The following is a 14162-nucleotide window of genomic DNA, read 5'->3' on the forward strand; positions in this document are numbered from 1 at the left end:
AAGAATTAAAGTAAATAACTGAGATTAAAGTAGAAGAAATCGTTACCAAAATAATCAGACTTAAGGAGTTGAATTAAGAACAAAGTTGTAGAGAGAGAAACTAATCTAAAACTAAGTAGAGAGAGAAGGTCTAAGAAGAGAGGTACTAATCGAAAGCATTAAAATCGTATTTATATCTAAAACAAAAACTCCTAATTAAAACTAAAATAAATCGCCGAATCAGCACTTCTAAAAATCTCGCGCCCGATCGGGCGAAGGGTCGCCTGATCGGGCCTGCCTTTTCTCTTATAAGTGCTTCTATCGTGCCCGGCCGGGCGCGAACTCGGTCGGGAGCATACTTGGCCGGGCCCGAGCACTTGGGAACGTTTTGGACTTCGATTGGGCTCCGATCCTTCAGCCCAATCCGGATTTCCTCTTCGGGTCTTGAATACTCGATCCAAATGCCTCGGAATCTCAAATGCTAAGCCCCTAATCACCGATTCGATGAATCTAACCGACCTTGGGCTATAAAAACTGGTCGTGCTCCTCTAATGCTCTTAGTCACTCCATAATATCTCGGGAAAATGCTCCAAAAGTGCAAATCCCTACAAAAGTCAACCAAAATTATGAAAACACTAGAAAACACCAATTAGTAATAAAAGTGGCTCTAAAGAGCCAAAAACACTACTAATTATGATCAAGGGACGGGGGTAAAACACTATATAAAATGGACATATCAACTAGCCTTGTGACCATGCTCCCACAAGGAATCTCGTCGGATTCCCTATCTTGTAATCCTTGGAAATACTTGACAAATGTGTACCCCAAATTTAGACGACCTCGGTACTCCTCACGATTAGCCACCCAAGGAATCCGAAGCTTCAACTAACTCATTTTACCCAAATCTTCCTTCGAAAATACCGAATACCCCAAAAGTCGAGGGAGAACCCAAAAACATGGTTGGTACACCTTACTAATCTTAGCATACCGGGTCACAAAGTCACCACACCCTGAAATTTTGTCCCACCATGAGTTTTGATCATACTCATCATTGAAAAAGAGCTCGGGATAAAAAATATCCGAGTTTGGATTGAAGTCAAGAGCTGCATTGAACTCTTCAAGAGATTGATCAAAATGAATGTTGAAGAGTTGAAACCGAACTCGGTAGTAACCTCCCTCTGCCACAATAAGATCAACCGTAGCCGAAAACTTCAAGGTAGGTTGAATATAAGTACGAAAGCTACGTGTAGGGAATAATTTCAAGCGTTAAACCCTAACTTGAACCCCACTGTGATCATACACTAAAGTACGGTGGCGTCCAAAAGGGAAGAAGATAGAGCAAAAGAGTCGCCAACAAGTCTTAGGAACTGGTAAACAGTTCACAGGGTGAAGGTTACACCCCTTAACGATCCAAGAGATCGTCAACTCCATAAGGTCTTGAACCAAATAAGGGTTCGGGGATGAAGGTACAAATCCAACCTAAAAGAGATTGAACCTGCCCTAATAATAGGCCTCTACTTTATTCTGATCGTATTCATGTGCGCTTTCTGACTAACATACAATCAATAGGATTAGCCCTAAACCTGTTTATCTATGTTGGTTGAATTTAATGCACAAATAAATCTATTATTGGCGATCACTTGAATTATAACCATATTAACCCTAACAAGATTATTAATTATCTTATTAAGCGTGATTACAAGTACCAATTCCCTTTAAACATGCATTAAAAGGTGTGATCAAGCAATAATAATAAATATCAAGCAACATAATAGTAATCAAAATAATAAAATACATAATCATAGCAATCATAAATTATAATTAAAATAATCATAATAAAAATCAAAACAATAATCATCATAATAACAATAATATTAATCATAATAATAATCATGTTAAAGCATAGCAAGATCCTAGGCATGATACTAACAAGATTAATAACAAACCCTAGCATGTCACTAAGCAATAAAGATCAAACCTTTAACCCTAACATGATACTAACAATCATAAATATTAGGAAGAACATAGGAAGCATCATACTTTTAATCATACTTGATATTAAAGTTACCCTAGACATGATACTAGGAATCATAATAACAATCTAAGCATGATTTCTACATAATAACATCAATAAAAAACATTAAAGTACTTACTTGGATGCCTCGTACCCCTTTCTAATAACAAAATACACATGTTAGTAACTTCAAGGAAAATAATAATCAAACAATTAAATAAAATAATTGAAGGAGAGATTTGGGACCAAACCCTCAGAAATTAAACCTTTCACGTCTAGGGCGAAGACGACTTCGAATATGGCTAGGTGTTTCTAGATCTAATGAATGCAGAATTTTTATATTTGAGGAAAGCTAGTTTAGAAAAAGAGAGAGAGAGAATAATCAAGAGAATCTTGATGAGAATTAGTGAATTGTAGATGAAAAATGGTTATTGAAAACGGAGTTTTTAATACGTTATTTATAAAGAAAATCAGCCAAAAAGATAAAATATCAAAACAGAGGCTGGCGCACGTAAACCTGAACTAGCGCCAACACTGGCCACTGGCGCCAGGCGCTACAGCTGGCGTTTGGCGCTAATTCAGAAAATCACGCGTTTTCTTAAAATCAGATAAAAATTGCCGTACAGGAGGATAAAATCGTATTTCCCTCAAAAATGCTCTTTAATTTTAATTAAAACTCTGAAAAGTCAACAAAAGTCAATTTATCAATGCTAATTGAATTAGGAATGAAAAGAACCTTCTAGAAGAATATAGAAGACTAAAACCATTCCTAATTGCATTAGGAATGATAAATCTATATTAGGCCCTCCCCTAGATCATTGGGCCGCATATAAGGCTCAAAACGGGCCCAGTTTAGTAAATTGGCCATTACTTCCTCAATATTTATCGGAATTGGGCTTATAATATATTGTTGGAAAGCTCTTGTGAAGCCCCATCCAACTACACTACTATTGGACCCATATCAGTGACCAACAAAACTGGATTGGCTGTTTTTTCTTAAAATAAGTTTTAAAAAACAGAGAGAAGAGAAAAAAAATTAAAACTATCCTCAACACTAAACTTTTCACACTTTCACTTCATTCGATTATGATTCAACGTGAAAGGTATTCATCACTGGCACTAGTAGAAAAATGTACATTTGCGTCGCCATATTTGCGTCACTTATTCTAAGGAGCGAAGCAAATGTTTATTTTTACCATCCTTTTAAATTATTTGCGTCGCATATTATTCAAGAAGCGACGCAAAACTCAAGTGCATTTCAGCTTTCTATCATTTGCGTCGCTCCTATTTATTAAAGCGACGCAATTAATAAACTTATTTGCGTCACTCATTAGTTATAAAGCGACGCAAATAAGTGATGAAGTAAATTGCGTCACTCTTTTATTAATGAGCGACGCATCTGAACTGTGTGCAACATTATAAACAAGGTTATTTGCGTCGCTTTTTTATAATAAAGTGACGCAAATAACTCTTTTGGCTTTAGGTTTTTCTGCGTTTTTTGACCTTAGTTTTTCATCAGGTGCGCCTACATTCACTATACAAAAAGAAAAAAAAACAAGAGTTCTTAAATTCCAGCGAATTTCTACAGCAAAACACCCACAAATTTGTCTCTGAAATCCAACAAATTCGGCCAAAAACTTGCGTTTCCCTTGCAAATTTAACATCTAAAATCGCAGTGAAGTCGAAGACCCATAATCGGCTGCAAATCCGAGCAATTTCGAGCAAAAATTTAGACCAAAACCCTAAGAAATTCGAAGCCTTAAACCCAGAAAAATTGATTGTTTCCGACCAAAAATCCCCCATTTCGAGCAAAAAATCAACTCAAAAGCATACAAATTCGAACCCTAAAAACCCCAAAAAATTCAATTTCGGTCTTCAAGTTCGATTGGGGGATTTCGTGGGGGGATTTCTAGGGTTTTTGGCAGCGACGCAATATACCCTAAGAAATTCGTCCCATTTCAGTCATAAATAATTTTTGTTCGAATTTCAGTCAAGAAATTACAGCAACAATAGTTTAAGTCAAGAAATTACAGCAACAATAATTGTTTGAATTACGTCTTTTTCTGGGTTCAAGTCAAGAAATTACAGCAACAAAAATTCGAGCAATAACTGAAATTTTCGAGTGGAAAAATCGCTTAATTTCGCCCCAAAAAACCCGAGGAAGTTCAAGCAAATTACAGCAACAACAATTGAAGTGGCTATGTATGTATGTGGCCATGTGGGTTTGGTATTATCATGGTTTGAATTTAGTCATTGGTTTATCTTGTTTTTTCAAATTATACCTGTTTATTTCAATTTATACAAAGTTTGGATTGATTGATGTGATATGTTTTAATGCATTTATGAAGGGAGGTTATTGTTAATTCAATTGTCTTAACCCAGTTGCTGTTTGAAGCCGAAGAGAATTAAATGGCAGATTCAACGCAAAAAAAAAAAGACAGAAAACCTAGTTGCTGTTAATAACGGTAATAATGGTATTGTAAAGAACAAGAAGAAGAACAAAGAGGTTGCTCCCTTCGGAAATTACAGGAATTACTATGGTTACCGTGTAAGTTCCTTTCTGATTTTATCTTCTTTTTTTTATTTCTTTCTTCTTTTTCAAAGTTAAGGGGTTTTCTGAGAAATTAATGTTTCCATAGAAAATATTTAGATGTGTAAAGATTGTAAACTTATGCTCAAATGCTGTTTTAATTTTAATTGATAATTATTATTTAAACTCTTTTTCTGTGATACATTTTTTTCATGGTAATTCACTATTTCTGCCTAATGAATTTGTAAAATTTGACTGATTCTAGCAACATTAGGTTATAAAATATATCAAAAAATTAAGTTTGTAGAAGGTAAAATTTCACATTTTATGATTAAATTAAAGCTGACTTCTGCCTGATTATGCTTTCTCTTTTCATGGTAATTGAGTAGAGTTAAATTGTATGTTTTTAATTCAAGAGCGTTGAGTAATGTTACACTGATAATCTAGCATGTTTGTATGAAGATTTTGATATAGTTGTAATTGTATAATAAATCATTGGAAGAGAGGGGGAGGGGGACGAACTCTGAGTTTTCAGAAGATTTTCTTTTTTTAAATTGTCCTGACTCTTTTCACCATGTATGTTATTGATAATTTCATTGAGAAATATAGCTAACTCCTACATGAAAATGTTTGTTTCTGTTTTGTTTTCTGATAAGTGACTTTTATGTCACTTTTAGGGTGTTTATTGAGTCGTATTCCGGCTTATTTTCTAATAATTTCACCATTTTATCCTTTATTTCTATTATTTTCTTATTCTCGTCTTTTATCTTTATTTTGTGTATTTTTGCCCTTTTTATTAGTTTTTAGTTTATTTTTGTAGTTTTAGTTAATAATTTCCCGCTTCTCTCATTTTATTTATTTTCTTTTAGTTTCTAGTTTATTTTATTTTATTATTTCTTTAGTTTTAGCATTTTATTTTATTTTATTTTACTTTATTTATCTTATTTTATTTTATTTTATTTTATCTTCCGATTTCCCCTCGTGTTGTTTTTGGTTGTAGGTGTTCCGGGTTTCAAAGTCAAGTTTGTGTTCGGGGTCCAAGGTTCGAGCACAATTCACAAGCTTCCAAGCAACACCCTAGCTGCTGCCCTGTTATCCTTCACCACACAATCACCTTACCCTACACCACAACACAACAGCAACAAAACACAACCTCCCCTGCACTTCCCCTGCTCCCACCAGCAACACACCACCACGCAACACCAACAGCTACAACAACAAACACCAACACCATCTGCAACTACAATCTGCAATAACAACTCCAACAGCACCAATTTCAACCACCGCCGATCACCCCAATCCAACCATCAGCCGTTCTCACAGCCCAGCATCACCGCAACCAACACCACAGCCATCGTGCAACCCCACAACAACGACCAGCCCGCAACACCTGCTACGCCTCCCAATTAAACCACCAACACCACCGTCACCTCCCATTTCGCCACCAAACTGCCAACAATTACCACCTCCAATCAACAACAACCACCCAAATCACCACCAAATTACTCACCTCATAGCCGCGCAACTCATACCATCTCGAGCCTCCTCCGCGGCCGCGCAGCCCTGTCAGAAGGCGCACACAATTGGAGTCCAAATTCAGAGTCGAGGCAGTAAGTTTGCGCGACCTCTGTGCGATGTCTGTGCGGGCGCGCAATTGTGGGTCAATCACGAGCTTCTCACGCGAGTTTTAATAAAAATTTAACGGCCTTGATTGATTTGCTGGTTGATGAAGATGTCGGTGATGATGGTGTTTCGATTTGAGCCGTTGATAATGCGTGGTGGTGATGTTGATGATGAAATCAAGAGTAGGGAATTTAAGGAAGAAGAGAAGGGGAAATCGGGTCTGATGGGATTTTGGGGCTTTTGGGATTTTAATTTCTTTTAATTTTACTTTTATTTTCCTTTTCTATTTCCTTTTTCTTTTTTCTTTTGTTTGTTTTATTTTATTTTCCATTTCATTTTCTCTTTTCTTTTATTTTCATAGCTTGTATATAAATACCCATTTTTGGGGTAATTAGAGAGGAGGCCATTATGCTATTTTCTTAGTTAGTTTAGGAGAGCTTCTCTCTCTTAGGGTTAGATTAGATAGTTTTTAGAGAGATAAAGTAGATTATTGCTCAATTTTCTTCCAAGTAATCAATTTTCGGTCAAGTTTAATTTCCAATCAAGCAATTCCTACAAGTTTTCATCTTTCATTAACCCTCTCTCTAATAATCTCTAATCCTTTCCTTTAGCTTTATTTATTTGCTTTATTGTTGCTTATTTTTGTTAGTCTTTTTAGTTCATCTAGTTATTATTGTTTTCATTTTTTTTAATCATGTTTTGTTTTGTGTTTCTTGAATATATTTTTGGTTTTGCTATTATGTTTAATCTCCTTTCTCTAGGCTAATCTTTTAGCTAGGGGAAGGGGGTGGAAAATATGTGTTGAATGTTGGACGAATGATGATAGTGGATTGATTACATGCCTTAAATTGATGAAAGATATGATTTTTATTGACTTGAGACTATTGTAGCACTTTATTTGATTGCCTTCTAGTTTAAATGCATGAAAATGATTTGAACTAGATTTAGATCACCTCTATTTTAATGATTGCATGAGAATGAGTTGTTAAAAATGGAGTTCCATGTATTGTGCCCCTTTATTCCTTAGTTAGCTTGTGCCTAATAGGATGCATGAGAATGATCTTAATTAGCATAGACCTCTTTCATTGATTTGCCTAGACTATTGCATGAGAATGAATTGTTTAGGTAGGATCTTGTGTTCTTTGGCATGTTCTTCATGATAACTATGATTATTCCCCTTTTTTCTAATCATGTTTGACACCCCCGTATCCCTAGCGTTGTTCTTTCTTGATTTTATTCGTCTTTATCTTTGCTTATTCGTAGTTTAGTGCTTCTTATTCAAAAAAAAAAATTTCAACAAAATTATCCTTTCCTTGACTTTTGCTTAGCGAACTTAGTGTTTAGCTCGCATGCTTCCTTTTGGGTTCGACCCTTTACTTACCCCTATACTCGTATTAGGGTAGTTTAGGTTTTACAAATTGTTAATTTGATTAGGGTTAGTAGACTAACGACACTATTAATCCCGATCATTTTCTAGTATTCACCAAAGGCATGTATTGAGCTAATTTCTAAGTAAAGCCTTTATCGATGTTTATATGTCCTAGTTTAGGGAAGTTTCCTTCTTATGCCTTTATTAAGTCAAGATGTGAAATTTTAATGTTAGAAATTTTATGTATTCTGGGGTGGTTGTATGTATTTTGTTTGGTTTTGTTTATCTTTCTTGAAAATGTCTGGTTGGCTCGCTGGATTGTAAGTTGAATTTCCATGTCATGAGATCCTGCAATTAAGTTTAAGTGATGATTCAGGTTGGTCATGACGTTGAGGAGGATCCACGGTTCAAAGTACTGAAGAAGGAGTGGTTTGAAGGCAAAGATTGTCTTGACATTGGTTGCAACAGCGGATTGATAACTATTAATATTGGTAAGGATCAATGCATTTGTGTTTTCAATTTAGCATGCAAATTTTCACTTCTGATCTTTTTTCAATTCAATTGTGTTTTGCAGCAAAGAAGTTTGACTGTAGGACTATCCTTGGCATTGACATTGATAATAGTATGTCTCTAATCTCTATGACTCCAAACTGGCTTTAGCAGGGTAATATTATACGTAGTATGTCAATTATGATACATGATGTAATTTGTAATTTGGCAGTCTTCCTGTTCCTGGTGACAAGCTATCAATAAGTCATCAATATCTTTGTGGTAATGATTTAGCCTTGATTTTTTTGTTTGTTGCCTCTTAGTTTGGACAAACTTTTGCATGTGCCCACAAACTTCTGTTTAGTTCATAATTGCTTCTGGATTTTTTTTTTCCTTTAGTAGTACATAGCAACAACAAATTACCATTTATAATGTTATTAAATGATATATATGTAGGGCCTTGAGTGACTTACTCGATACGGAGGAAGTGGCTTCCATTGGATTCATGTGTCCGGAAGTGATAGGTTACCTTAATTTCTTACCCTAACTTTTAGTTTCTTAATAATTGAAGTATAGCAATTTAATTCAACTTACAAATATATTACATGTAGTGTCCTCAAAAATTGGGTGGACGTGAGTGTGGCTACTACGTCATGCGTTACATGTACGAAATACTTGAACATCACCATAGCAGTGAAGATCTTATTCAGGTATGAGTTGTCAAATATTTCATTTTTGTTTGATAAATACAATTTGATGTTAGCTACAATCTTGAATTAAAACTTTCCTCTTGTATATTTGTTGTGTTGATAGGATTTTTCAAGAACTACACCGTACACCGAGGAGGAGATAAATGAGATCCGAGATATTTGGGCAGAGTATTTTATATGTAATGTTGAACTTTAGATTTACCACATAGCGCATGTTTGACTCTTGTTTTGGATTATAGGCTTGAAATGAAGTAATTTGGTTAATTGGTGTTGGGATGATGAGTATAATGTCTATGATATTGAGATGTAAATTATTGGACAGGTTGTTAATATAATGCCGTCATTCCTAATTTTATGGGTAGGCCAAATTACAAAGGAGACTCTCCGAAATTTACATTTGCATTATTCAATAATATTGCATTTTAATTTCAATTATATTAGCGTTAGCATATTACTTTATCTAATAAGGAAAACAGGTACTACAAACATATACAAGACAATTATTATATTATAATTAAAAAAAAAAATCACCTCATTTGCGTCACTCATTAAACAAACAAGTGACGCAAATACAACAGTTTTGTATTGTCTACTCAGTCATTTGCGTCACTCCTATATAAACAAGTGACGCAAATAACAAAAAATAAGTTTATCGGAAGAGTTATTTGCGTCGCTCTTTTATAAAGGAGTGACGCAAATAACAAAAAAGAAGTTTATCAGAAACGTCATTTGCGTCGCTCTTTTATAAAGGAGTGACGCAAATAACAAAAAATAAGTTTATCTGAAGAGTTATTTGCGTCGCTCATTTATAAAGGAGTGACGCAAATAACAAAAAATAAGTTTATCAAGAGAGTCATTTGCGTCGCTTGTTTATAAAGGAGCGACGCAAATGACAAAAATTAAGTTTATCATAAGAGTCATTTGCGTCGCTTGTTTATAAAGGAGCGACGTAAATGACAAAAATTAAGTTTATCATAAGAGTCATTTGCGTCGCTTGTTTATAAAGGAGCGACGCAAATGACTTAAAAGTCATTTGCGTCGCGAGCACTTGCGTCGCTCATAGAAGCGACGCAAATATACTATAAATGAGCGACGCAAATAAGCCTTTTTCTACTAGTATGGGTTTTATTTTGGGGAGATACAAATGGGTGTCTACAGAAGCCCCCACTTTAACTGAGTTTGGAGAAACGCAAGTTTCGAAAACAAAAGTCAAAGTATTGATAGGGACGGAGAATGATTCAGAATGTTCTGCGATTCTAAGTCACTCTTGTAACGCCGATACCTGCAAACTAGTGTTAGTTAAAAAGATAAGAAAGTTAAGAAACGCGTATCTTGCACCGTCGAGCACACGTCTCTGAAAGTAACCGATTTGCTGCTGCTTTACTGTTATTTTGATGATCTCCTGCCAAGAGAATGCCATCTGTAGACACCTAAAAATGTCTCCCCAAAACCAAACCCGATGATGAACACCTTTCACCGCCATTATTGGTCGGGTTGAGTATTTATTCTTGGAGTGCTTAAACCCATATTTCCATTTCATAAACCAACCCAACTTCTAGCCCATTTCCCCAAACCATAACTTATTTTCCTCTTTTCGTGCTTTTAAACCCAAAATAATTCATTTCGTGTCCTTTAAAATCATTCATTTCGTGTCCTTTTTGTAAAAACGTTTGATCCACTTTATTTTGGTCCATAATCTGGTTCCAATGATTGAATAGTTGGATGGGGTTTGAAAAGATCTTTCCAACGATATATTATAAGCCCAAATCCGAGTTATAACGAATAAGTTATGGCCAAAATATTAAACTGAGCCCAAACCAAACCTAAGCCCACCTTACCTACGACCCAATGATCATGTGGAGGGTCCAAATTATTTAATCCCATTACTAAACCAATTAGGATTAATTGGAAGCTTCTATAAGTTTCTAAAAGATCTTAATTATCCATTTTGAAAACATAAGATTAAAGAGTTTGAAATTGAATAAAACTTTTCTTTTTGAAAATCCTATTTCTATCCGAATTGAAAGACGTTCAAAGATAGACAGATATTATTTTTGTGACTCATAGTTTTTATCCAAATTTTATATGTTTGTATAGCCCTTGAAATTATCTTTCCAATGATATATTATAATATCAATTCCGAGCTACAACGGAAAAGATATGAATAAGATATCAAACTCTATCCAAAACTGACACCGTCTCACTATTTCGGCTATATCTTTTGTTCTACAAAATATTTTAATCTGATTCTAATTGGGTTATAAATTAGACTTCAAGATATTTCCAACGATATCTTATTCATCTTATTCCGATTTCAGGATCAAAATATATGATAAAAACAAAAACCGCAAAAACTGCTGTCTATCGCAAGAGTTTTAATCCGATTCGAACTCGATCTTTTCTTGATTCTTCGACCCTCTTTTTTCCCTATAAATAGAGGTCATATCACCCCTTTTTCAATCATCAACAAGCTTGATCACAAATAATTCTCTTTTCCCTCTTTAACTTAAACACTAGCCTCCCTATTCTTCCATTATTACTTCCCTTAAGCACTCCAAGGAGTCCGTACAATTCCCAAAGTTCTATACTTAAACCAAGGCGTGGAAGGTATAATTGATTGAGGGTTTGGACCAAATCAAATCTACCTTTATTTAATTTAATTTTCAATTTGATTTATTTTTATTGAAGTTACTATTAGTTTATTCATGATGTAGCAATTCAAGGAAACGCGGAAAGTGAGTAATTAATCACTTAATTACTCTTATTTTTATTCTTGTTGCTAGTATCATGATTAGGTTTATTATTATTTGATTTGACTAAGACTATTATTGTTAAATTGCTTCCAATATTAATGTTTAGTTTATTATGATCACTATATTGCATGTTTAAAGGGAATATGTAATTGAAAATCACGCCTAATAAGATAATTTGGATAACCGGTTTAGGTTCCTTTTTAATCTTGTTATTTAATTCAAGTGATCATTAATATATTAGAATTATTTGTTGCATTAATATTAAACCAATTTATCATAATAATAGTTTGGAGCAAATTGAATATTTTGTTTGTATGCCTTTGAGATCGCAGGAATCACTTTTCACTATAAGAATCGAGTAGAGGCCAATACTAGCGAATGTGACTCCATGACTCACTTCGTACCATCATCCCCGATCCTCCTTTCGTGGTTCCGAACCATATGCAATTAGTAATCTCATGGATTATGAATGGGGTGTAACCTTCACGGGTCAATCGTTGTTGCCTTCGTTGTCCCTTTATTCGTGTTTGCCTTTTATGATCCGTGAACGGTTTACAAGTTCCTTAAAAACTTGTTGGCGACTCCCTACTTTATTTGTCTCTAATCGTATTATGTCAATTCCCACTTCCCATGAGTGCCAAGCATATTCACACATGCTTTAACGTAGGCGTACTTCGAACGACGCCTACAATTTGGCGACTCCAGTGGGGAGGATTCTTGGTTAATTATCGATTTTAAGTGATCGATATTTAATTAAGATGAGTGGATGAGACTTGAAAGATTCTTGAAAAATATTTCTATGATTAATTTGGCATTTTTGCATATGCATTTTAGATTACCTATTTTGCCACAATAGTATGTGTTCTACGTATGTGGCTAGCCCGGGGGATTTAAGCTCTATCAACCTAAAAACGCTCATGGCAATAAGGGTTCATCCGAATTTTTAAATCCACCCAAACCATGGAGTCGAGTTCGATTTCATCACGAACTCGCAGAGCCGGCCGTTGGCATACACCCTCAAGGGAGGCTGCCTTACTAACGCGTCCAAACTCTTAAACATGGTACCCTTTGACACCATTTTAAGCTTGACCATAGTCGAACATAGAACTTGACTTTAGGTTGCGAACTTCATTGCATCATTCGTGACAATGTGCTTATAAGTGCCTTTTTTGACTTTTTATTTAATTTTTTTTTCTCTTATCAAATCCTCTTTTTTTTTTTTTTTTATTATTATTAGAGTCGAGCCATAGAATTTTTTTTTTTTTTTAAATTTTTGAGTCGCCCGGATTTTTATTCCCGTATACTGCACAAGAGTCAACTTGTTTTGGTCATATCCGGAGTTCTAGAAAGAGTTATGTGTCGTGCTAACTATGGATCTGTAGCCCCGAGTTTTATCTTTCATTTGGAGCTGGTTTTGTCCTAATCAGAGTCACAGATCAAAAGTAATAACCGATATACTACAGCCTGTCCAGTTTAGGTGTCTTTTCAGCGTTACCTTATTTATTTTTATTTTATTTTATTTTAAAAAAAAAAATCGTGTCTAGCGAGTCTTAGCCAAGTCCTTTAATCTTTGTCAACTCATATAACATATGATTATAGATTTTTATTTTTATTTTTATTTTTATTTTTTTATACCCATGAGTCATAACTCTTTTAGAATTCTAGTCCTCAACCTAGTTTCTATCGATTTTTGTGCTAACCTTAACATGTGTTCTTTGTCTTTGATTGTGGTTGATCTTATTTATGACTAACGATTGCCAATGGACCGTTTTCACCTAGTAAATAGCATAAACATTAAAATTGGACAAAATTAATCAAGTTAGTATGTCTTTTAGTCTTCCGTGCTATTTGGTCATTAGGTCCTTTGTTTTTCACAACGTCCTCATGTCTAGTCATGCTATCATACCACGAGTTTTAATAAACTCACCTAATCACACATGTTGAGTCATTGCACACACTTTGTCTTCGAGTAATACACTATATTGTTTATGATCGTATATTAGGACCATGCATGCGTCGTTTTCCGTCGTAATAGGAATGAGTGGAGTTTTTCCCATCAGATTTCAAAATTGTTTCTTACACTCTTCCTTTCCAATCTGAGTATTGAGTGAATGCATTAAGTGAGTTCATCCTTACAAAGTACTTGAGTCTAAAATCACTAGGCAATAGTTGGAAGAATAAGGGGAACGTCACTCCTTCCTTCTTTCCTTTCAATCAAAGCATCAACTACAAGAAATTTTTTCCTCACCAGGCGGCAAGAAGTTACTCATAAACAACCATGAAGACAAAGCACAATGCAAGCTTCTCACCAAGATTTCATGTTTTCTTCTTCTTTTGTTTCAAACCCTTCCCCCTAAAAGTCTAGCATAGGTTCTCTTTATCCATGTGTCTATGTGTCACATTTCTTACCTTCTTCATAAATGAGCATCTCTTTCTTACATTGGATCATGTGATTAGCACAAAAAAAAAATAAAAAAAAAAATCAATTGCCGAACCGAACACAAGGTATACCAATGATTTGAGGTACCTTTGCAACCCATTCATTCCCCATTAACCATTCAATCACATTCCATTTCTTCATCAACTACTTTGAGCCTCATCTAACGTTAGGCCTTCATTTCTTCAACCCACATTCACTTAACCCTGGGATTGGAAGATGTGTAATTGTATAACATTCAAAAGGCAAGTAAAAAAA

At 34.8% G+C, this 14162-nt stretch overlaps 1 protein-coding gene across 2 annotated transcripts; it reads left to right on the forward strand.

The window, feature by feature from the left end:
• The first annotated feature begins 3789 nt into the window (after positions 1 to 3789).
• Positions 3790 to 9071, forward strand: LOC145634819 (putative RNA methyltransferase At5g51130). Of its 2 annotated transcripts, XM_081686180.1 has the most exons (8): positions 3790 to 4220; positions 4376 to 4541; positions 7892 to 8006; positions 8090 to 8137; positions 8237 to 8286; positions 8461 to 8528; positions 8616 to 8714; positions 8818 to 9071. In XM_081686180.1, exons 1-5 carry the CDS (start codon positions 4198 to 4200, stop codon positions 8266 to 8268), a joined length of 384 nt encoding a protein of 127 aa, XP_081542306.1. In that variant the 5' UTR covers positions 3790 to 4197; the 3' UTR covers positions 8269 to 8286; positions 8461 to 8528; positions 8616 to 8714; positions 8818 to 9071. The 2 variants fall into 2 exon arrangements, 1 of the variants encoding a protein (XP_081542306.1); XR_014113598.1 differs by lacking the exons at positions 3790 to 4220; positions 4376 to 4541 and adding an exon at positions 6020 to 6704.
• The last annotated feature ends 5091 nt before the right edge of the window (positions 9072 to 14162 follow it).

This window comes from Chenopodium album, chromosome 6, assembly GCF_948465745.1.
Source record: "Chenopodium album chromosome 6, dcCheAlbu1.1, whole genome shotgun sequence".
Classification (NCBI taxonomy): domain Eukaryota; kingdom Viridiplantae; phylum Streptophyta; class Magnoliopsida; order Caryophyllales; family Amaranthaceae; genus Chenopodium; species Chenopodium album.